The 25,985-nt window shown below is 41.0% G+C and overlaps 1 protein-coding gene across 1 annotated transcript in view; it reads right to left on the reverse strand.

The window, feature by feature from the left end:
- DHTKD1 (dehydrogenase E1 and transketolase domain containing 1) overlaps positions 1–25,985 on the reverse strand; it is a 51,562-nt gene that overhangs the window by 9,868 nt on the left and 15,709 nt on the right. The window contains exons 3-13 of the mRNA XM_008705455.2: positions 23,688–23,899; positions 22,657–22,851; positions 20,575–20,844; positions 16,637–16,808; positions 15,418–15,616; positions 12,960–13,272; positions 11,674–11,758; positions 11,047–11,186; positions 5,242–5,392; positions 3,878–3,984; positions 2,661–2,825 (exon numbers count right to left, since the gene is read on the reverse strand). Of these exons, the coding sequence (XP_008703677.2) occupies positions 2,661–2,825; positions 3,878–3,984; positions 5,242–5,392; positions 11,047–11,186; positions 11,674–11,758; positions 12,960–13,272; positions 15,418–15,616; positions 16,637–16,808; positions 20,575–20,844; positions 22,657–22,851; positions 23,688–23,899 (2,009 nt within the window). The remainder of the gene's footprint in view (positions 1–2,660; positions 2,826–3,877; positions 3,985–5,241; positions 5,393–11,046; positions 11,187–11,673; positions 11,759–12,959; positions 13,273–15,417; positions 15,617–16,636; positions 16,809–20,574; positions 20,845–22,656; positions 22,852–23,687; positions 23,900–25,985) is intronic.

Below are 25,985 nucleotides of genomic sequence, written 5' to 3' on the forward strand. Positions count from 1 at the left end.
TCTTCACAGATGACACGATACTCTATGTAGAAAACTCAGGAGACTCCACCAAAAAAATTGCTAGAACTCATATAGGAATTCAGCAAAGTCGCAAGATATAAAATCAGGCACAGAAGTCTGTTGCATTTCTACATACCAATAATGAAGCAGCAGAAAGAGAAATCAAGGAATCGGTCCATTTATAATTGCACCAAAAACCGTAAGATACCTAGGAATAAACCTACCAGAGGTAAAGGATCTGTACTCTGAAAACTATAGAACATTGATGAAAAAAATTGAGAAAGACACAGAGAAATGGAAAAACATTCCATGCTCATGAATTAGAATAAATATTAAAATGTCTACACTACCTGGGGCACCTGGGTGGCTCAGTCAGTGAAGCGTCTGCCTTTGGCTCAGGTCATGATCCCAGGGTCCTGGGATGGAGCCCCACGTTGGGGCTCATCAGGGAGGCTGTTTCTCCTTCTGCCCTCCCCCCGCCCCAGCTCATGCTCTCTCTCTTGCTCTCTCTCACTCTGTCTCTGTCTGATTGATAAATAAATAAATAAAATCTTTTTAAAAACTGTCTATAGTACCCATAGTAATCTACACATTCAATGCAATCCCTATCAAAATACCACCAGCATTTTTCACAGAGCTGGAACAAACAATTCTAAAATTTGTATGGAACCAGAAAAGAACCCAAAAAGCTAAAGTAATGTTGAAAAAGAACCAAAGCTGAAGGCATCACAATTCCAGACTTCAAACTGTATTATGAAGCTTTTATTATCAAGACAGTATGGTACTGGCACAAAAAACAGACACATAGATCAATGGAACGGAACAGAGAACCCAGAAATGGCCTCTCAGCTATATGGTCAACTAATCTTCGAAAAAGCAGGAAAGACTATCCAATGGAAAAAGACAGTCTCTTCAACAAATGGTGTTGGGAAAATTGGACAGCAACATGCAGAAGAATGAAACTGGACCAACTTTGCTACACCATAAACAAAAATAAATTCAAAATAGATGAAAGACCTAAATGTGAGACAGAAATCCATCAAAATCCTACAGGAGAATATAGGCAGCAACCTCTTTGACCTCGGCCACAGCAAATTCGTACAAGACATGTCTCCAGAGATAATGCTAAGTGAAATAAGTCAAGCAGAGAAAGACAACTATCATATGATTTCTCTCATCTATGGAACATAAGAACTAGGATGATCGGTAGGGGAAGAAAGGGATAAAGAAAGGGGGGGTAATCAGAAGGGGGAATGAAACATGAGAGACTATGGACTATGAGAAACAAACTGAGGGCCTCAGAGGGGAGGGGGGTGGGGGAATGGGATAGACCGGTGATGGGTAGTAAGGAGGGCACGTATTGCATGGTGCACTGGGTGTTATACACAACTAATGAATCATCGAGCCTTACATCGGAAACCGGGGATGTACTGTATGGTGACTAACATAATATAATAAAAAATCGTTATAAATAAAAAAAAATAAAAAAATAAAAAAATAAAAAAAGACATGTCTCCAGAGGCAAGGGAAACAAAAGCAAAAATGAATTACAAGGACTTAATCAAGATAAAAAGCTTCTACGCAGCAAAGGAAACAATCAACAAAACTAAAAGGCAGCCTACGGAATGGGAGTAGATATTTGCAAAGTGACGTATCAGACAAAGGGCTAGTATTCAAAATCTATAAAGAACTCATCAAATGCAACACCCAAAAAACCAAAAATCCAGTAAAAAAACGGGCAGAAGACATGAACAGACATTTCTCCAAAGAAGACATACAAATGGCCAACAGACACATGAAAAAGTGCTCCGTGTCACTCATATCAGGGAAACACGAATCAAAACCACAATGAGATACTACCTCATACTGGTCAGAAGGGCTAAACTTAACTACTCAGGAAACAACAGATGTTGGTGAGGATGTGGAAAAAACAGAACCTTCTTGAACTGTTGGTGGGAATGCAAACTGGTGCAGCCACTCTGGAAAATAGTATGGAGTTTCCTCAAAAGGTTAAAAATAGAACTACCCTACAACCCAGCAATTGTACTACTAGGTATTCATCGAAAAGACTGATTCAAAGGGGCACATGCACCCCAATGTTTATAGCAGCAATGTCCAAACTATGGAAAGAGCCTAGATGTCCATCAACGGATGAATGGATAAAGATTTGGGATATATATATACACAATGGAATGTTACTCAGCCATCAAAAAGAGTGAAACCTTGCCATTTCCAACAATGTGGCTAGAACTAGCGGGTATTATGCTAAGTGAAATAAGTCAGAGAATGAAAAATACCATACGATTTCATTCATATGTGGAATTTAAGAAACAAAACAGATGAACACAGGGGACAGGAAGGAAAAATAAAATAAGATGAAAACAGAGAGGGAGGCCAACCATAAGAGACTCCTAACTCTAGGAAACAAACTGAGGGTTGCTGCAGGGGAGGGGGGTGGGGGGATAGGGTAACTGGGTGACGGGCGTTAATGAGGGCACGTGATGTGATGAGCACTGGGTGTTCAATGCAACTGATGAGTCAACGAATTCTACCCCTGAAATTAATAATACACTGTATGTTAACAAACTTGAATTTAAATAAATTTTTTTTTTCTAAATGACAAAAGGAGAAAAGCTTCCTAACTAGTTTTTTCTACTTACAGGGAACCTGAGTAACATCTTCGGAGAAGCAACGATGAGGGGTTTTCGGAAGTTCCGGACCATCTGTCTCCTGAGCAAGTGGAAATACTGTGCAGGAGTAGTCGGGTGCGCCACGAACATGTTCACTGTGTCTCCATCTACCCCCTCTTCGACACTGTCACACATCTGAGGCAGAAATGGAAGAAAGGAGCAAATGCTCAGATCATCTAATTCAATCATAATGACACAGGCTGTCCTGAGGGAAACACAGCTGTTGACTGACGACTCCCAAACCGTATCTTCCAGATAAGTATGTATGTATTCTGTTTTTCTTCCCCAAACTGTGATTTTGTGTTTGTGTCACACATAGCCTTTAATTTACCTACAATTTATTTCTGTATTCTAATTTTTATAAAATCATTTTTCTGTATTATTATCTATCAATGTAACTATCCATCTGTCTATCTACTGTTCTATCTACCTTTCTACTAATTTGGCATCTAGTTGTATATTTTATTTGCACATATGCCAAAATAACGAATGATATTCACACACTAAGGTGATGTGTACAGGTGTCTCCATTTACTATGAAATGGATCACAGGATAATACGGGTTTATAGATAGAAGGATGGTAATGAGTCGATGTGATAAAACAAGTACAGTATAATAAAATATTAATGGTAGAATCTAAGGGGTCGGCATATGAATGTTCACTGGAAAATCTTATAAGTTTTCTGTATGTTTGAAAATTTTTATAACAAAGCATTAGGAAGCCATATGCATAAAAAGACGTAGGTAATGATCCTTACCAACGAATAACAGTGGTTATTTCTGGGTGGTTATTTACTTTTTTTTTTAATGATCAGGAATCATTTTATAAAAATACTATCATTACTTTAAAAAAAAATTTAAGTAAAAATACAGATTCTTAGGCCCCACTCCGAAGGATCTGATCTGGTGTTGGTCCCTGTATCTCTATTTACAAAAAGTTCCATAGGTGATTCTGATGACCAGCCTGGTTTGGGAACCCCTGACCTTTGCCATACAAGAACCACGATGCTAGTGAATGCAGGCATCACCTTGATAAGGAATACTGACATTGTGTTAAATCTGTGTCATTCAAATACTCCAAGGTCTTAGAGTTTGAGGTGTGCATGAATCTATAGGTGGTAGCTCTGTTTCAAAGCACCTAGGAAGCAGGAAGCATTCCTTGGCATCCAGAAGGCACGGGACATACCTGCAGGAACCGCTCTATGCGGCAAGAGGAGTGGTCGGGTCCGGCCCCGTCGTACCCGTGGGGAAGGAGGATGACGATGCCACTTTGTAGCAGCCACTTGGCCTCCCCTGGAAAGGCACATGACAGGGAGTAAGAACTCTCTGAAGCAGGAACAGTACGGCCTGATGTAACTTGGGTAGTGAAACAAATTTAGTTTGTTGTCTGATCCCCTAAAATCATTTCCATTCCATGCACTTTCCAGCAGTGTTACGTGCTTTGGAGGAAAACCTCCATCCTACTGGCTGAAACCCTATAGGACATGTTCACGGAACGGGCTTTAACAGATGGAAGACAAAATGAAGGGAAACCTTGTCCCGGTTTGAAGGACAGCATGTGTCTCCGATTCCAAGTGGCTCTTGCCTTTCCTCACTGCACCACTTACAACACAGGCCACTGTCCTCAGACTGAGGGTGCAGACATTTCAGGACAGCCTCTGGACATGTCAAAGTCTAGTCTCCTCAAGGCACTTTTCTTCCCCTTTTTTTTTAAGATTTTATTTATTTATTTGTCAGAAAGAACGAGAGAGAGAGCACAAGCAAGGAGGGCTGCAGGCAGAGGGAGAAGCAGGAACCCCCCGCCGCCCCGCTGAGCAAGGAGCCTGATGCGGGACTCAATCCCAGGACCCTGGGATCATGACCTGAGCTGAAGGCAGACGCTTCACCGACTGAGCCACCCAGGCGCCCGAGCACTTTTCTTCCTTACAACTACAAGGTTACAGAGAAACACAGCCATAGTGAGGCCTAAAGTGTACGAATTCCAACAGTGGATCCCCCAGACCAGAAAACAGGGTGACAGGGACTCACACTTGTACTTTACTGTGTACCTTTGTATTTTACAATAAGCAGGTTCTGCTTTTGTAAATGATGATTAAAAACAATAAAGATGCACAACCGCCAGCTTTCAGATACTTGAATATCCCTGGGTTGAGGAGAGTGGATTTTCAAGGCTGCCATTCGCTCTGAGTGCAAATCCTCACTATGTCACCATTGCCTGCTTGGTATTCATGTCACAGCTCCTAAACATGCCCCAAACGCAGACCCGAAAGTCCATTGCCTAGGAGCTGGCAGGTACATGCCCTGCTCCCTACAGCCAAGCACACTCCCCTGGAGAAGGTGCCGCCGACAGTCAGAGTGGCCCCCAGCCCTCTGGCAGCTTTCATAACCATCCATTAGCTGCGAGGCTCCAGTAGATGGCAGGGCAGCCCCCCCAACTCTCCTGAGGGGCTGTGCTACGGCGTCACATAAGCAGCTATGGCCCTTTCCATTCATTTGTCCCCAAGAGGCTAAGGCCGTGCATCCACTCCACACACACACATCAACACCAACCTCCAGAGATGAACGTGTCAAAAATGATCTGAGCACCATTGAAGAAATCACCAAACTGAGCCTCCCAGAGGGGCAGTAACTTGGGGCTTTCAATGCTCATTCCATATTCAAATCCCAGGACAGCCTCTTCTGACAACGGGCTGTTGCTGACCTAATGCAAAGGAAGAGAACAGAAACACTGTCATGCCAGGAAAGATGGGACATGAATCAGTAAAAGCATCACAAACCTCTCAAAAGGGAGGAGGGGCCCAGAGGGGAGCTTTCTTTCCAGTCATCTCCACATTTCTTTGAGAAAGGAGATTTACTGCTCTCTGTGAATGATGCATTTGGGGAAAGTTGGCACAAAGAGAAAAGGAGGGAAAAGAATGGAATATGGGCATTAAAGATTTTCTTTAAGGATAAGCAAAATTAGGTGGCTCAGGCAGTTAAGCAGCCAACTCTGATCTCAGCTCAGGTCTTGATTTCAGGGTCATGAGTTCAAGCCCTATGTTGGGCTCCACACTGGGCGTGGAGCCTACTTAAAAAAATAAAAAAATAATTTAAAAATTTTCAAAAAGGATAAACAAAATTAAGTTCTCAGATAACCTGTCTTTATTGCTGAGAGTAAAACTGTGTCATACAAGCTTTTAAAAAAATACCACAAAACAAAGGGTGGAAGTTACCAAAAGAAGGCCTACCTTTGGTTAGAATCCATTATTCTAATATCCTATCTGCACAATAAAGCAAAAGAACCATCACGACATGGTAAGATAAAAAAGAAACACAGAATATAAAATTAGATCTCTGAGGAGGCAAAAAAGACAGGACAATTAAATGCAACATGATTCTATTCAGTCAAGGATAACACGGGTGGATCTAGAGGGTACGAGGCTAAGCGAAATAAGTCACGCAGAGAAAGACAAATACCTATGAGTTTGCTTATATGTGGAATCTAAGAAACAAGAGAAATGAAAAAACAAACAAAAGCAGAAACAGACCCATAGATACAGAGTACGAATTGGTGATCGCTGGTGGGGGGCGGGGATAGGCAAAATGGTGGAAGACACTGGGAAGTCCAAGGTTCCAGTGATGGAATGAATAAGTCACAGGGTGAAAGGTACAGCACAGGGAGTATCGTCACTGGTACTTGGAATATCGTCATAAGGTGACAGATGGACATTACATCTGTGAGCACAGCATAACATACAGACCTGTCACATCACCATATTGTACACCTGAAACTAATACAACAGTGTGTGTCAACTCTACTTCAATTTTAAAAATGATAAAAAAATAAATAAACAGAAATAAATGCAACATGATTCTGAACAGGGCTGGAGAATGAGATGGTAGTTATGTTTCAAGGTTCAGTTCCTGACGTGGATGGTTATACTGCTGTGGTGGAGGAGAAGGTCCTTGTTCGCAGGAAACGTGCATTCAGGGCAGGAGGTGAGCAACCTGGTATTTCCATCTTGATGTCTCAAATGTTTCAGAAGGAGAAAAAGTCCCTTTTGTACATCAAACTTTTTCATAATTTCGTCTTTGTTTCAAAATGTTTCTAGAAGATATCTGTAAGTCATGTATTTGTAGAATATTAGTCGGCGATAAAAAGGAATGAGATAGTGACACTGGCTACCACATGGATGAACCCTGAACACACAATGTTAGAGAAGGAAGCCAGTCACAAAAGGCTACTTATGACTCTATTTATATGAAAAGTCCAAAATAGGCAAATCAATAGAAATAGAAAGTAAATTAATGGTCAGCAGCCGAGAGAAGGAAGGAATGGGGAGACTTCTCCTGGGTATGGGGTTTCTTTCTGGGGGTGATGAAAATTTTCTGAGACTAGATAGTGGTGATATTTGCATAACTCTGTGAATATACTAAAAACCACTGAATTGTATACATTGAAAGACTGAATTCAAGAAGTTATATCTCAATAAATCTTTTATTTAAAAAAAAAAAAAAAAGCCTGTGGAGATGCCTGAGAGGCTCAGTTGGTTAAGCATCTGACTCTTGGTTTTGGTTCAGGTCATGATCTCAGTGTCATGAGATCAAGCCCCAGGTCAGGCTCCACGCTGGGAGTCTGCTTGAGATTCTCTCTCTCCCTCTCCCTTTGCCCCTCACCCTGAGAGGGCTCTCTCCCTCTCTCTCTCTCTCAAAAAAAAAACAAAAACAAAACAAAAAAACTCTTGGAAAAAAATTACATCTCCACTATGACTACAAGTATAAAATTTTGTGATTTATATGGTTAAGCACTCAGTGACAACATAGAAAAATAAAAATAGATAACTTATTAGCATGGTAGGATTATGTATAATTTGTCTTTTCTGATTTTTCTTTTGATTTCAGTTATAATCTGTGTTACATTAATTTTAAAAGACAGCTGCATTTCTCAGATTCCTGGGTGCATTGTAAATGGGGTTTAGACTGACCACTATACCCGTACCTTCTGTCTGTCCTCACCTCCTCATCTGTCTTCCTACCCAAGGCTGACATACCCACCCATGCCCTAAATCCATTCTTCCTTTCTGCTTCTTCACCACCTTCATCACCTAATTCCTGTTTTCTGAACCCCTCCTCGCTGACTTTCCCCTCATGGCAGACAGAAATCAATAGCTCAAAAATGCAACAAGAAACACTTGCCTGACCGGTGCTCTACAGCTATAGCTTCCTGTCACGGTCAAGCTTCTGGAAGAATTATCTAATCCACTTGTCTCCAGTTCTGTAACTCCTGTTTACCCCTCAAGCTAGTGCAATCTAGCTTCTGTTCCCACCGTGGTGGAAAACAGCTCTATGTGAGGTTGACCTTCCAGTTGCTAAATCCAATGGCCATGTTACTTGTCCTCATATCTGACTTCTCCCTCCTTTAGCTCATGACAGAGCCACTCCCATTTATCCTTCTGCCTTTCTGGATGCTCTTTCGGGAAGTACTTTTCCCTCTGCCAGTGCCTTAAAAACTGTTTTTCCCAGGACCCTATCCCTCGGCCCTCCTCCTAGTCTTCTACACCCTGATGATGTCCAAACGTGCATCTCAAGACTAGATTCCTTCATTAACTCCAGACATATGTATCTAATTGCCTTTCTGTAACTGACAGAAACTTCTATGTTCTTTAGCCACCTCAAAGGCAAATGTCCAAAACTGAATCCATCATCTTTCCTTACCAAACCTATTTCCTCTCTTCACTTTCTATTTGTGTGAATGCCACCAGCATATAGCAAATGTCTGAGTCAGGAAGCCAGGAGATAAGCAAGACTGGTCTTTCTTCTCCATTCCCTACATCTATCACTAAGTCCTATAGCTGTTCTCAAATCCGGTCCCATATTCTGTCTGCACCACTCCTGCCCTAATTCAGGTCCCCGAGATTTCCTGCCTAGACGATTGAGAAGCCTCCTTAGAAATTGCCCTTACCTCAATAAAGCTGGGACGGAAAAACTGTCCAAAGTTCTCATCCATCTTCAGCTTCTAAAGCACTGTCAGGAGGGCTCTTTCTGATACCTTTCTGATCACCTATTCAAAATTCCTCCAAGGTTTCCAGCTTGCGTAACATTTCAAGTCTTTCACAATGTGGGGAGTCTGGCCAGTCTCCTCTTTACTCCTATAACCACTTTGCAGCTGAACCTCCAGACACATGAAGCTATTTGGAGTTCCTGGCTTCTCACTTCACAGGTTTTGTATGTATGATTGTGCCCATCTGGAACGTTCTCCCTACATGCATCAGACTAGGCAACTCCTCATGTCCTTCCAGCCCCAGCTCAAATCGGGCTTCCTCTCCCAAGCTTCTCCTGACTTCCCAAGTAGACTCACTGCACCTTCACGTATGCGTTTAGTGTACTTTATACACTTGTATACACACATCTACCTTCGTTTCTTGGATTAATTAATGCTTTTATTTATTCCAAAATGCATTTGAGATGCCTCATAATATACATAATAGACAAAGTGATAATGTAAATGTAAGCAGAGAGAAAAAAGATGAAGCTTGAGACATAGAACAGAGTGGAAAGACAACCTGGTGGCATACAGTCACCAAGGGTACCATGGCCTCCACCCCTTCCTGGGAGCCACCACTGACAGGGGAATGCCACGCAGTTGCAGAATTCATGGTGCATACACAATATAGACAAACCACTGCTCAGTGAGCTGCGACCACTCTCAGTACCACAAACAAGAAGGAGGTCATCCCAGGGTCTTCATATAAAGGACACAGTATTAGATAATTAATGAAATCTTTGACATTTACTTGGGGCTTTCTAAATAGTAATATTCAAAATGAACCAATACGAGTATCAAGTCACAATTCAATGAAGGACATTGGGGTGGGGGGATACTTCTGATTTCAGTATCTAGATCCCCAATTTGACTTGATCCAGGGGTAGATTTCAGACTAACGTAAAGAAAAGATGAGCTCTGTGTCCTTTTAAGTAATTGTTCTGGAATCTTGATTTTGACAAGTGAATTTTTTTTAAATATTGAGTTATTAGTAAACTCAAGATTATACTCAAACAAGTGACTAGAATAGGAAAAAAGATGACATGCCACTAAACATACCTCAGAGGATAATTTATTTTAATAAACATCATGTGCCCGGCACTATGCTAGCTGTCGGAGAGAGAAAAATGAAAAGACCTGGGGTAACTGGATGGCTCAGTCACTGAAACGTCTGCCTTCAGCTCAGGTCATGATCCTGGGGTCCTGGGATCAAGCCTCACGTGAGGCTCCCTGCTAAGGGGGGAGTCTGCTTTTCCCTCTGCCTCTCCACCCACTTGTGCTTGCTCTCTCTCTCTCTCAAATAAATAAATAAATAAATAAAATTTTAAAAAATGAAAAGACCCAGGCCCTGCCTTTGACTCTAATGAGAAGAGTTCAGTGACTAGCACATAGAAATATATAGTAATAGATACATTCGTTGAGCTCACTAAACCTTAGAAAATAAGGTAACCTTGAGAAAGCTGGGCATTTTTTTATTTTAAAGTAAGCTCTATGCCCACCTCGGTGCTTGAACTCATGACCCGAAGATCAAGAGTTTCATCCTCTACTGACTGAGCCAACCACGTGTTCTAGGCCTTTTTTTTTTAATAGGCAAGAAATGTTGGCTTATTATCCACATCTTTGGCTTACTTTAATGAATTCAGCAACACACAGATTACAACGTCAGTTTTGGACTGACAAAATGAACATCTATTTGACATTTACAAAGCTGTAGATAAGTACCTGGAGTAAATAAAACAGCTCTAGTCTACTCACTAGTACTCTGCTTCCAACCCAAGTGTATAGACCTCCATTCTCCACCCATTCAGCACCCTTTATTTCAAAAAGGACTGAACCCATGTTGTTGCAAATGGTAAGATTTCACTCTTTTTTATGGCTGAGTAATATCTAGAGGGTATAATGCTAAGTGAAATAAGTCAGAGAAAGACAACTACCATATGACTTGATTCATATGTGGAATTTAAAAAATGAACGAAAGAACGAAAAGAAAAAGACAAAAAAACCAGACTCTTAGAGAATAAACCGGTCGTTACCAGAGGGGAGGTGGATAGGTGGACGGGGGGAATGGGGGGATGAGGGGCTGGGTGAAATAAGTGAAGGGACTAAGAGTACACTTATCGAGATGAGCACCAGGTGATGCATGGAAGTGTTGAATCACTATATTGTACATCTGAAACTAATATAACATCATGTTAATTATACTGGAATTTAAAAATAATTAAAAAAAAAGATTGAAACCAAAGTTGCTAACATCTGTTTCTAGTTGCTGTAAGAATCCTGTAACTATAATTATCAGCACCTGAGTATTACAATGGATTAAAAAGACATCCTACCTCTAGAAACCCCTTCTGATTAGGGTCCATATGGTTCAGAGGGATATAGGTGTCATCGGTCTTCTGGCAAACAACCATTGCATGCCTTTGACTAAAAGTTCCACGGCCAACATCTTGTCCACTCAGACGCACATTAAAACCTTAAGCAAACAGGCGGGGAAGAAAGAAAAATCCAGATTCCCATGAATAACCTAAGTATTAACAAGGCATGGTGACCCTGAATTCTTAAACATCAGCTCATCCTGAGAATTTTCCTTAGCAAAGAGATTATCCTTATTAAAATATACCAGTCCTATATTCAAAAGTCTGGGTAAGGTAAGAATATACAAGAATGGAGAGTCATCATTTGCTCTACAGTCTTTAGAGGAAAATATCTTTCCAATCCATTCAGCAAAGAGCCCTTTGTTTCCCAGCAAGAAATGTTATGTCGTTTGTTCTCTGACAAAGGTTACCAACAAGACTTATACTAACATTAAATAATATTGTCAGGTAAGAAAAGTTTAGAACCTCTCTAGTCAATGAAAACGACAGGAGATAGTTCTAATTCAAAACCTCAGGGGTCACATACAACAAAATGTCATACAAAGCGCTCCCTACCAGCTGTGCAGCTAACCAGAAACTTCTTACCCTGAGCAAGTAATGAGCCCAAGGCAAGAGCTTCAGCCGTGGCCCAGTCTAACTTTGTTCCATCCATCACTTTCTCCAGTCTGGACTGCAAAAAATGGAAGAGAAGGAAAAAAAAAAAAAAAAAGACACTTTAAAGAGTCTACCCCCTTTTTCACACTGAGTCCAAAAAATGTAATGCAACAACAGTAAATATCAAAAGCATAATGTCAGTGCAGAAGGAAACATAAGAGGGCAATAGCAGTTGTAGGTTTTCAACCAGGCAAAATAAGCAGGCACTCGGGTTAGTTGTTAACCTGTGCATGGCGAGGAGATGACATCAGCGAGGGCACGAGGGGAACTGTACATCTAATACTCTAGTTCTTCGGCTGGATGGTAAGTACATATAGATTGTTTTAAGAGTCTCTATACCTGAGGCACCTGGGTGGCTCAGTTGGTTAAACATCCAACTCTTGGATTTGGCTCAGGTCACAATCTCATGGGTCATGAGATCAAGCCCCGTGACCCGCTCCCAGCTCAGTGGGAGTCCGCTTGGTCATTCTCTCCCTCTGCCCCTCCCCTCTGCCTCAAATAAATAAATCTTAAAAAATAAGGTCTTAAATAAAAACCTAAAAATGAAGTTAGCATTATAAAAATCATCCAGAGGACAGTGTCTCCATTCAAGTTTAGGAAAGGCGAAGGCCTTTAGCTCCTTGGTCCCCGGCTTTCAGCGCGGAGAGTCCCATATTCTAGGAAACTCCTGAGGCGCAGGCAAACCAAAACTTCCATCTATATCTAACCTGAGACAATATGTAAAACTGCGATATGCGTAAGGGTCTAAACGGCTGCCTTTGGGGTATGCATGTTGATTTTTATTCATTTTTATTTAAGCTACTACCCCCCCAAAATGGAAGTGTTTTCTGCTCACCGGTCAGAAAAATCAAAACAGGCATTCCTGTTCCGCTGAATTTTTGTTAATGACATGTCGTCCACGTGCGTGAGATGTATTAAACATGTCCGAATAAATAAATAAATGGAGGGAAATGAGAAATAGACAAAATCTGCATTGCCTCTCAGTACGAAACCATGTATGTGTGTAGGAAGGGAAGAAGAAAGCAAAAAGGAGAAGCAGACAAATCTGAGTTCGGTGACTATCGGCACCAAAACATCACGAGAATCAGTTCCCAGGACCTAGTGACCCACAACCAGTAACTCTCGAATTTGTTAGCCAGCCAAAAAGACCAGATCAACACCGATTTCTTGGCCGCACAAGACAAACAAACAGTAACTGGAAATGTTAAGGCTCCTACCTGAACATACATCTTCAGAAGGTGACTGTGCATCTGGAGTTCCTCTGGCACCTCCACGGACTTCCCGCCAATAAACCGCAGGAGGTCCAGGGGCACCCCTGTGTCCCAGGTGCTAATGCAAGCTGGCGGCTGGACCAGGCCCTGCCAGTGGGCCTGCAGGTTGGTGGCCGGAGGGCTATAGTGAGCCATGTTGGTTAAATGGTCATTTAACTTCGCGTAGTAGGAGGATTTGATTTCCGACACCTCTTCCTGGGTCATGAGTCCACTGGCAATCAGGTGCTCTGCATAGGTGTCCGGGATGCTCTTTCGGGCTCTGTCCAGGAAACAAGCGAGAAAAGTCCATCTGATTTGCAACCATCAAAGAGTGACAGACACAGTCATTGTCAAAGGTATCACAGAGCATCGTCACTATAAGAAGTCATGCAGGACATATTCTGGAACTAGACAGTGTGGATGGTTGCCCAACACTGTGAGTATACTGGATGCCTCTGAATTGTTCACTTTAAAATAATCCATTTTATGTTCTGTAACTTTCACTCCAATACTTTATTTTTTTTTAAGGGTAATGATGAGTAACAACCTCTTGCAAGGAAGCAAGAAAAAACAAATTCATCTTTATAACCTTCTGTCTAGATTAAGGTAGAAATAATTAGTAGAGTTTCTCTATGAATATTCTGGACAGTTATTTACCAGACCTACATTGTCTACCCCTTTTATTTCAAGTATTGAACTCAAAGTCGCCAACATCTGTTTCAGGTGGTTTTAATAACCCAGTAACCATAATAATCAGTACCTCAGTTTTACAACAATAATAATGTCACTCTACGTTCACATAATACTTTAAACTACAAAGTTTGCTCACATACTTTATCGTATTTAGTCCTGACAGAAGTGAGAGGTAGACCAGATAGATTTTTTTTAAATGGGGCCCTGAACTACATCAAGCCACTCAGCAGTTAAATTCAAAGCTAAACAGAGAACCCAGATCTGTTCTTCCAAGAGCAGTCTGCTTCCAAAGACCTGTAAAATGTCACTCAATTTATTCCTCTGCTTTCATTTATACCTATAAGGAAATAAAGTGGGGAAGCCTCTATTGTACTTTCTAGTATCAAAAAAGGAATTCCAAAGTAACACGTTCCTCTCCATCACGTTAACCTTCTATCCCAGTGCTGTCCAACAGAAATGTAGCATGTCTCCTGGGTATTTACCCCAAAGATCCAAAGGGGAACCTGCACTCCAATGTTTATAGCAGCAGTGTCCACAATAGCCAAACTATGGAAAGAGCCCAGATGTCCATGGACAGATGAAAGGATACAGAAGATGTGGTATATATACACAGTGGAATATTACACAGCCATCCAAAAAATGAAATCTTAACATTTGCAACAATGTAGATGGAAATAGAGGGTATTATGCTAAGCAAAATGAGTCAATCAGAGAAAGAAAATTATCATATGATCTCACCGATATGCAGAATTTAAGAAACAAGGCAGAGGATCATAGGGGAAGAGAGGAAAAAAATGAAATAAGATGAAACCAGAGAGGAAGACAAACCATTAACAGACTCTTAATCTTAGGAAACAAACTGAGGGTTGCTGGAGGGGAGGGGGGTAGGAGGATGGGGTGGTTGGGTGATGGGCACAGGGGAGGATATGTGTTGTGTTGAGCTCTGGGTGTTGTGTAAGACTGATGAATCACAGACCTGTACACCTGAAACAAATAATACATTATACGTTAATTAAAAAAAAAAAAAGAAATGTAGCATGAACCAATGTGCAATTAGAAATTTCGTAGTGGTCCCATTAGAAAAGGTTAAAAAAACAGGTGGCATTAATTTCAATAACATATTTATGTAACTCAATATATGCAAAATATGGTCACTTCAGTACTTTACATAAAAATAACTATTGAGATAGTTTACATTTTTCTTGTCAGACGAAGTCTTTGGAATCTGGTGTGTATATTACAATTACAGCCCCTCTCCAGTAGGACTGGCCACATTTCAAGTGTTCAGTAGCCACGTATGGTAGTGGCCTCCATATTGCACAGCATGGTTCTCAAGATTCCTTACAATCCACCATGTTACCTCTTGCTGAGGCACCAAGTGAATCATGGAGTATCGGTTTCTGTTTCTGTCAATGGCATATAGCTTCGGGCTACGGGCTCTGCCCAAGTCCTCCTATTTCAGTTTCCCATCTGCCAAGTGAGGCTGGTAAGTTGCCTTTGTTTATTCATCAAGCAAACGAGTATACTTTGAAGAATATGGGGATTTTCCTGGGACCTGCGGAATGACCATCCCAGTTTGCTCAGGACTGTCCCAGTTTTAGCACTGAAAGTTCCATGTGCCAGGCAACTTGGGGAGTTGGTCACCCTACCTCGGAGTGTCTAATAAAAGCAGTAAAAATACTGCGAGTACTATGGGGGCGAGGGGATCTTCAACAAAGGTTTATAATTGTACCTGATGATCTTGTACATGACCGGGTTGGTGAAGAAGGGCTCGTCCAGCTCGTTGTGGCCCCACTGCCTGTAGCATAACAAATCAACAATCACATCCTTCCGGAAATGGCGCTGGTATTCAAAAGCCAGTTGTGTGGCACGGACCACTTCCTCTGGGCTATCTCCATTGACATGGATGACGGCGCAGCCCACAAGCTTCCCTGAGGCGGAGAAGACAGATGAAACCAGCCAGCTAACCCCAAACGACATTAGCCCACCTCCAACTCCTGTTGCCTGTGTGGGGAAGCAGCCCACATACTCAGGTGGTTTGGCTGGGTTAAGAACCCATACTTTGGAGTCCAGCTGACAGGAAAGAGGCCACGTCCCAACTCTGCGACTTACTCTGTGACCTTGGTGAAGTTATGAATCTCAGTCTTTTTATCTATAAAACGGAGGTAATTGCTCCTACCTCTTAGCAATGTTGTAAAGATTACATGAGTTAACAAAGAGAAGTCCTAGAATGTGTTTCCAGTATCTCTATCAAACTAATCACAAAAAATTCACATAAATAGAGACCTCTGGCTGACTCAGTCAGAGGAGCAAGTGACTCTTGATCTTCAGGTTGTGAGTTCGAGCCTCACATTGGGTATAGAGATTTCTTAAAAATAAATGAACTTTAAAAGAAAATTCACATAGATAGCCCCAAAAGGCATCCAGGCCAGGGTTTGGGTGCAAAAACAGAATGGTTCCTACCACCTAACAGCTTTTGTAACTCTGTAAACTGGACGATGGGGAAAAAAGAAACAAACAAACCCTGCCTTTCTCTTAATACTGCCCAATTTCCAGGGTAAAACAAGTCAACTTTGCTTCCTCACATCTGAGTTCTAACCAAGACCACTTAGCCAAATTCACTGATTGAAAACATATCCATCTTGACTAAGGTTTAGGGTATCCCAGGTCTGAATCTCCTAAAGACAAGAACCCTGGTGTTGTACCAACTGTGTTGATCCTTGGTTTTCACCAGATCATTCACCTGGATACTTGGACAATCTGAGATGGCACCCTCTCAGTTCTGCTCTTGTCTTACTAAGATCACACTCGGACTTTCAAAGGAATACTAATAACACTGTTGGTGACTACTGACCATATCTGATCCAAAATTTAAAATGGGATAACCAGAGAGGTTCACTTTTCCAAGTGAACTAGATGTTTCTCTAGGGCCACCTCCCTGTGCCACATACCGATATCACTGCAGTATAAGGAAGACCTTCCTCTTTCTGCAGGAGTGGTGTAACCCAGCTGGTTATTGACAATCAGATGGATACTCCCACCAATTCTGAAATGTGGGAGATTAGACAGCGTAAATGTTTCGGGAACAATCCCCTGACCACAGAAAGACGCATCACCGTGAACCTAAATCATGGAGGAGAAAGTGAGAAAATGAACATAAGGGGTGTAGAAATTTATGTTTCCAATTTGGAATTAACTGTTTTCAAATAACAACAGGAATAAAAACAACCACGCTTTCACTGCTCCCCTGCCCTCCCAGAACTCTGTTGGCTCTGTACAGGATTTTCTAGAAGGGTTGCCTGATCTCAAGCAGGTTTCAAAGCCCTTTTCCTCTTAAAGCCCATCCGCACATTATGACTCACACCCATCACTTCTAATATATCCGTCAACATTCTAGAACAAATGGCAGCACCACAGAGGGAAGGGCTATTGGAAGTACGGAAGGAAAATCAGCTCCAGTACAGTTTTCATGAAAACGGACTGCAAGACATGAGGAACAGTGCACAGCTTCGAACAGTCTCTCTTCCCCAATCATCCTGCCCCTGAAAAAAGTCCGCATGTACCTTGCATCCCCTGAACCCCACTGGGTGTGTTGGCCACCACTGTGAACACAAAGGAGGGTGATGTGACTGCAAAGACAGGAGGCGGTGGGGGGGGGGGGATTCTCTCACAGGTGAGTGAAAGGATGCTTTGAGGAAGCAACAAATACTAGCACACAACATCTGAAATGTGCTATTCCTCCAAAACATTCGAAGTCTGTTAGATCACAGCATCATCGCAAAACCTGATGGACGGAAAATGGTAGAGAAAAAGGGAAATCCCTTTAAGAAAAGTTGAAAGCAAATAATGAGGGAATTGTAGATCTTAGAAGATCTTAGAAGAAGATATGAGTTCTACAACATGTTACACCCCTTAAATTTACATAAGAGTATTGTCAAATATATTGCAGTAAAAAATAAACAAAAGGCTATTATCAGAAACAGTCAAATGCTGGACTAAAGAATAAAATGATCTGAGATGCCCTAATAATGTGACCATTGCAACTCTAACAATAACAGAAGTAAAAGACCTAAATATGAGTGAAGAAAGAATACTTGAAAGTAGATTTTTTAAAAGGACACTGAAAATGTCCTTAAAATGGTCATTTTTTTATGTAAATAGAGTATTTTGGTGAAGAAAGGAAGCATTCCTTTGCCGAAGTGACATTTCCAGGCCACACCTACCCCTGGCTAGGGTCTACAGGGATGACTCCCATTTTGGAGTATCTATACCTAGTAATAACATACCCTTACATGATCTCCACAGCATTAATTCATTCAACAGCCAGGTGGGTGGGGGCAGATTAGAAAGTCATTACTGTCCTTTTTACTGATGAGAAAACCAAGGAGTGTATATTTCACATTGGAGTAGACACTGGGCCTTCTACGATACCTCCAGGTATTTTTCTACCTTATTTCTCCACCCCTTCAAGGCTTTCTCCTGGATCAAGGAACCTATTATGTACATGCTCTCATTTAATTCTCAGAACACTATGAGGAATGTAATAAACTCCCATTTACCTATGAGATTCAGAGAACCTAGGTAACAGAACCAACCACACCAAGCCAGAAAGACGCAAAGGCAGGATTTGAACTCAAGTCTTCTCGGTTCCACAGTCTTTGTCTTTTCTGCACCACGCTACACTGTTAAGTCCAACCCTTAGCCACCAGGCCCAGGGGCTCTGGGCACCTGAACACTCCCTTGCTGTTGGGATTTCTGGGGGATAGTGGTGTAAGAGGAGTTCAGTAAAGCAAGGAAGAGGGAGGGTTGTGTGCCTCTTCTGCTCCTTTACAAAAACGTTACAGTAGAGGCATTGATAAGAGCATAACATCTGGGGGGCACGTGGGTGGCCCAGTCAGTTAAGCGTCTGACCCTTGATTTTGGCTCAGGTCATGATCTCAGCCTGCTTTGGGCTCCATGCCCAGCGCTGGGGGTAGAGCCTGCTTAGGAGTCTCTCTCTCACCTCCCTCTCTGTCCCTCCATGCCTCCTTCTCAAAAAAAAAAAAAAAAAAAAAAAAAAAAGAATGTAACATCTGGTGTCATCTATACAAAAATTTCTCAAAAAAAGAACGTAACATCTGCTCATAACTTGCATCGTTTTATCATGGTCTGGATTCTTGGCACTAAAGCACACATGTGCCATTTGCTAATTTTACTTTCTTCTTAAATCAAAAGAGAAACCACTCCGCTATGCCCCATAAAGCTTTTTGGGAGTAAGGGTCCATAAGCACAAACAAATGCTAGGTGAGGTGGAAGGTACTCAGGCAAATACGGCCAGGGGGTTAGACGCACACCCAGCACGAAGGACAATCGACCTTCACCAGGTTCAGGCCCCACATAAACGGAAGAAGAGAGGCAGAAAAAGTAGCATCCAGAATCTCACCCACCATGATTTTATAGGCTCCAAATTTAGAGTTCTCAGAAGAAATTAGAATTGTGTCCTTGAACAAGGCAAGACATGTACAGACACAGCAGGGTAAAATAATTTTGAAGCACAAAGTAGACAAAAGAGGCCAGTCCGTTTCTCATCACTTTAAAGAAAATGCCATTTTCACCTCTTATTTCTGGAGTCCATGTTAAGACCTGCTTCAGGCTCTGGGTAAACGTGAATGACTGAAATATTTTAAAGTATCATGAATTAAGTGAAGTGAAAGGTAAAGAGAATGGCTAACAATGTAACATTTCCATTTCAAAATACCATACTGAAGTCAAATGCCATGCTGCCTACCCCAATTTACTCAGTACAAGTTTCTGGCCCATGAAAAATTAACATGAGATAATGGATTAATTAACATGAGATAATAAGATATAATTGTTATTCGTGTGTGTGTGTGTGTGTGTGTGTGTGTGGAGAGAGAGAGAGAGCACCAAATATTCTCTTGCCTTATAGATTTACCTATTCCTGTGGGATTTAAACACTCACTTACTGATACCCAGAATTAATTACTGCCCAATAGTTAAAGGTTCCTATTTAAATGAATACTCATAGAAAATAAAAAAAATGTGATCCACAGTCCAAACCTGTAAGCTATCAGGTTACAAAAAACTGGGGTGGAGTAAAGGAAGCAAAAACCACACTAATAATTAGTATTGGTTGCCTTAATGCCAAAGACCTTTATTTTATAATTATTTTTTTCAGTAGGTTCCACACCCAGCATGGAGCCCAATGCAGGGCTTGAACTTACAACCCTGAGACTAAGACTGGGATACTTAACCGACTGAGCCACCCAGGCGCCCCAAGACCTTTAATGTAAAACAAACAAGCAAGTCTTATTAGATATATGGATAGCACATAGTTTCCTAAAAGTAATGACATCTGTCCACTGAAAAGCATCAGGGATACCAGTCAATACTCTTAAATAACACACATAACTCAAGAAAGAAAAACAAAAGAAACCATAAGAGACTCTTAATCACAGGAAACAAACTGAGGGTTGCTGGAGGGGAGGGGAGTGGAAGGATGGGGTAACCAGGTGACAGACATTAAGGAGGGCACGTGATATAATGAGCACTGGGTATTATGTAAGACTGATGAATCACAGACCTCTACCGAATCATAGACCTCTACCTCTAACCAATAATACATTATACGTTAATTAATTGAATTTAAATTTTAAAAATGTTTAAAATGGTTCTTCAAAAAAAAAAGAAAAAAAAAAACACACTGAAACCTCAGTCTAAAGTCAGTTGCTTGAGACTAGACCTCATATCTGCTATTAATTTTAAAAACAAGCCTGGAATCTTCTTTTCCCAAAAGTTCATCTCAATTTCATCTTGAATGTCTACTATCTTCCTTCCCTCCCTCCTGGTCTCCCCAGCCTCTGGCCTCACTTCCTGAAGCTACAAGTACCTGTAAGCAAATGACTTTGTCCCCAGGCTGAGCCGAACTGTCTGGAGAGTAGTCCCCGTCCTGTCTAGACTGCTGCCTTCCACGAGTCTTCCCAACGGCCACAGGGTTGACAGCTTCCAGGTGTGAGGGGTTAGGCAGCATGGTCACGTGGAGAGGATGGTGCGCACCGAAGTCCAGATCAACCGAGGAGGTCAAGTGAGACAAGACATCTCCAGTGGCTGAAACATTTTCTGGAAATTCACTTAAGCCTCTCATTTTACGGAACATCAGCTGTTATGAATAAACATACAAGAAAAAAATGTCTTTTATTACAATGGAGACCAGAGAAGAGGTGGTTAGTTTAAATCATGCAATTGAAAAAACTTTACACACATGCTTGTATAACATGATCACCAAGCATTCTTTAAAAAGAAAGGCACAAACTTCTAACTGCTCAAATGCACAGAACTGTTCAGAGATCGTCAACATCAAATGAAATACCAACACTTTGAGAAGAGTCTAACATGACTAGTTAGACATGAAGATAGTAAGGTAGTAAGATGTTAGGTAGTTACCTTTGCCTTGCAATATGCAAAATAATTTTTCTTCAATACACCTGTTAGAATATATTCTCCAAAAGAACTTTCTATGAATCTTGTTAAAGGTAGACAGGAAAGGGGTGCCTGGGTGGCTCAGTTGGTTAAGCATCTGCCTTCGGCTCAGGTCATGATCCCAGGGTCACCTGCTCAAGTGGGGAGCCTGCTTCTCACTCTGCCTCTGCCCCTCACCCCCATTTATGCTCTCTTTCTCTTTCAATTAAATAAATAAAATCTTTTAATAAAAGAGGTAGACAAGGAAAACGATGAAACAGAACTTAATCCCATTTAGACCCAAGATGACATCCACGATTAGCACAAGTCATGCCTAAAAATTCTATTGTCCAATTCTCAAAGGACTTCACTTCATTTCTACCCATTTTAAAAATGTACAAGCAAGAGAAATTAACTAAATTGTTAAAGGCCCTTGGCTAGTAAGTAACAAAGCCGGGTGTCAAGCCAAGGTAGTTACGAAAAACAGCATGTTATCCTCATTTATCCAAATGGTTTGAATGACCCAAAAGCTTCTTACTGACCTATCGACAAATAGGAGCACACACACTTACACAGTGTGGATACATCCATGTTTCTCACAAATACAATCATTTATAATTCAGTACCTTTGAATCATGTTTTTGTCTGTGATATTTTAGAAATGCAATTTCTGGTTTAGGGATTTCTGCCTGTGTTTAAGCACATGCCTCCATCTGTCAATCACTTTATTCTCTCATAGTCTGGCTTTTCTCACAGGAGGTGATTAGCAATCTCTTAGCATCAGAAAAACTGAGGTACGAGTAGCAGTGATAAAGCTTGGCCCCAAGACATGACGTCATGGGTACTCCCTAGCGGTTTAAGGGTAATGCATCCTTCCATGAGCTGTATTCACTTCATTAACTCTCGTAATTCCTTTAACACTTACAATTACTGTAAATCTCCTGGCCAAGATCGTACTGAGGTTTACCCACACATAGCACCCGCGATCTGATTAAATTGCAAGTCACTCTGACGTTCCCGGACATAAAATCTGCATCCCTAACCCTCAAGTCTTTTCAGAGACTGACAGAGCAGCTGAATTGGACGGAACAGGAACACCAAGAGCCAATTACCTATAAACCATCTCACGTGGTAGTCTCCCAGGATAACAATGTATTATTAGTTTTAGTACAGTATGTTAAGTAAAAACTCTGCACCTAAATGGAAAGTAAAATGGACTTCTTAGAAGTTGTTTGTTCAAACGATTTTTATTAAATTAGGAAAGCATGCCTCAAAGAACAGAAATTATCTATTCATGTCATCCTTGAGAAAACAAACTAGCCTTTAACTTTCCTGAGAGAAGAATCCATATAAGACGACACAGAAAATCAACCCAAAATACCAGATCTATCCATCAATTCATTTAGCCACCTCCTGGACCAACAGTGCAGATGTTTGCTCGGTTTCTAAAAGGAACGATTATTACCGGTTCTATTCTGTTACAGTCAATCGTACATCATAAAAAGTATCTTACCTCTGGAGGGAACTGCAGAAGGCCTGTCAATAAATTAAGCCTCCCTCTGTGAGGCATGCCAATAATCACATCCGTTATCCCACTGTAGGCTGACATTTTCAGCAACTCGTGGAAAAAGCCCATCATGCTTTCGGCTCCTTCGCCCCCATACCGCTTCACTGTGGCAAACTTGGTAGCCAAAAAGTGGTCAAACTCCTGTGGAACATCGTGTCAGACACATTTGTTGCAGGAAGAGAGCCAGCTATTCAGGGCCAAGTCAGACACATTCGTGTGTGTTGTGGGAAGGCCCCACATTACGAGTGGCTGCAGCAACGTCCCTTCATGACATACTCCAGAGACAGACAGAACTGGTCCAGAGCATGGCGGGAACGCCTAGCCAAGAACACGAGGCAGCAGTGGGAATTCAGAGAAAATAACATGAGAGGTAGAGTAACTCAGCCCCAGAGGAAGCCTCTTAGAATGTGTTCTTCTGGGGAAAAAGAAAAGAATGTGTTCTTCTAGAGCAAGGGCTGGGCCTTCGATTCTGCCCCTCCTAGCCCCTGAGTTTTAGTACAGGGCTCTCCAGTACTATTTCATCAAGGCCGCAAACCATGCAACTATCCAAATTACTGGGAGTAGTTTTCCTGTCATCTTGATATGCCGGAGCTTCATCAGAGCCCTGACAGATTCAATGCCATTAATTTGTACCAAGAGCTTTCATGCATAGCTTTCTTTGATCACTCGAGGTAATAAAAAGAGAAGTAAGATCTTAAGGATTTTGTCTTTTAGACAGTGACTAGGCAAATATATAAATAGGCAAATATATAAGAAGTGAATAGGCAAATATATATTTGCCTATATAAAAAACAGGCAAATACCTCTCTGAGGAGGACCAATAGCTCTGGTGTTTGGTGATCTACTTTTTTCCACTTAGAACATGTCTGTCGGATAAATGGAGTAAGTAAATGCTTTAATTCCCTCTTTTCAATTTTATGTATCTTTGTAGAAAATAAGCCATCCTATCCCATTGATATTAGCTGGTCCTTTCATACCTGAGATTCTAGCATTAGTTTTGACAGATGTTTTCGCTCTTCTGTGCTAAAAGTCTCTTTCTTCAGTTCTTCAAATCGCTTGGCAAACCAGTCTTTCTCCTCCTGGCTCTGAAGTTGGGAGGTTTCAATAGAAATTTGCCCACAGTAGATTTGGTTGAGATAGACCAATACTTCCTCAAGAGAGGCCTCCTCCTTCCCCATGTTCAATAATCCTACAAAATGGAATCAAGGGGATCATTTTCAAAAGCAATCAACCACATAATTAATTATAGAACATACAGAATATTTCAATTCAGAGCATTTCGTTCTAGGTAACTTGGGTCATCAATGGCTATCTAGATTTTTCTAAAGGTAAAACGAGAAATATGGTCAAAGGCCATGAAGTAGTCATACTAGGAGAGGGAATATCAATCTTTGCTTTATGCAAAATTTTGACTCTCTTGTAATTTCAAAATAAAAATGGAAATCTGACACTCATCTGCTTTATAGCTGGAAATCAGATGTCCTACCTTTATCTGAAATACCTTCCCAAACGTTCAGGTCTTATTAATAGCTAAAAAGCAATTATACCATGGAACGGTTGGTCTTAATGTGAATTAATACGGGGAGCAAAGCAATATTTTAAGGTAAAGGGAAATCTACCCAACCCTCAGTCAAAAAAAGGGAAGGTTTGTAATAGATCAATAACTCAGCACCAAATCAATTATCAGTCATTTGCCTAAACCTACAAACCTACCTTATTTTTGCTTATGGTTTCTTACAATAAACTTCAGCTCTTTGATGCTGACTGAGCATTCAAGTTGTAGAAAGTGATTTGTGTGTTGTTTACCTTCTCTGCCTCACATTTTAATCTATAAAATGGGAGCAGTCAAAGCACTTCAGGGGGTAGTTGTTAAGATTAAATGAGATAGGAAATCACCCCATGTCCATTGATGGGATAAACAAACTGTGATACAGCCACATGATGCAATATTATTCAGCCACATAAAGGAATAAAGTACCAATTTATGTTACAATATGGATGCAACTTGGAAACATTATGCTAAGTGAAAAAAGCCAGACACAAAAGGCCACATAGTGTGACTTCATTTAGACAGAATGTCAAGAACAGGCAAATCTACAGAAACAGAAAATCTATAGAAACAGAAAGTAGATTAGGGGTTGCCAGGGGCTGGGGAGACAGCAGAATGGGGAGTGACTGCTTACTAGGCACGAGATTTCCTTTTGGGGTGATAAAAATGTTCTGGAACTAACTTGATGGTTGCACAACATTGTGGATGTACTAAGTGTCACTTTATAATACTTTATATACATATATATACTTTAATATATATATTATCTATATAGATAATATACATTATATATATATTATTATATATTATATATATGTATACTTTAAAATGGCTAAAGTAGTGGGGTGCCCGGCTGGCTCAGTTGGCAAAGTATGACTCTTGGTTTCACGGTTGCGAGTTTGAGCCCCTCCAATGAGTGTAGAAATTACTTAAAATAAAATTTTAAAAATGGTTAAAGTGGCAAAGGTTATGTGTACTTTACCCCAATAAAATTTTTTTAAAAAATTAAAACCACTGAATGTGATAATGCAGAAAAGCATGCAGCTTAAAAAGTTGCTTTGGGTTTCTCATGTTTTCTGCTCTTCTTATTAACTACATGTATTTCAAATATGCAGACCCATGCCTCCAAAAGAAGAGATCTAAAAATATGTGGTTTTAGATAAACATAGATTCATCCATCCAATGAGCAAGTTTGGAGAACTTACTATATACCAGAAGCTGTCTTGGCACTGAGTGTTCAAACATGGCTAAGAAAGGGTCTTTCCCAGGGTGTCTGGCTGGCTCAGGTGGTAGAACATGCCACTCTTGATCTCAGGGTTGTGGGTTCAAGCCCCACATTGGGCCTAGAGCTTACTTAGGGGGAAAAAAAAGTATTTTTCCTAACTTAAATTTAAGCTTTATAGAGAAAAACTTATAAGCAAGTAATGATAATACTATGTCATATCAACAAGTGGTTTTTCCTAGTAACAAGATTATACCTTCTATCTTCATATATCTGGTTAATGCTGAATTAAGAGAATATTTTTTCAGGGTGGCCTTATTCTGAAGTCAGATTAAGGGCGCCTGGGTGGCTCAGTCCTTAAGCATCTGCCTTCGGCTCGGGTCATGATCCCAGGGTCCTGGGATCAAGCCCCACGTTGGGCTCCCTGCTCAGCAGGAAGCCTGTTTATACCTCTTGCTGTGTCTCTCTCTGTCAAATAAATAAAGTCTTAAAAAAAAAAAAAAA

Source organism: Ursus maritimus, unplaced genomic scaffold, assembly GCF_017311325.1.
Source record: "Ursus maritimus isolate PB19 unplaced genomic scaffold, ASM1731132v1 scaffold_31, whole genome shotgun sequence".
In the NCBI taxonomy this organism is placed as follows: Eukaryota; Metazoa; Chordata; class Mammalia; order Carnivora; family Ursidae; genus Ursus; species Ursus maritimus.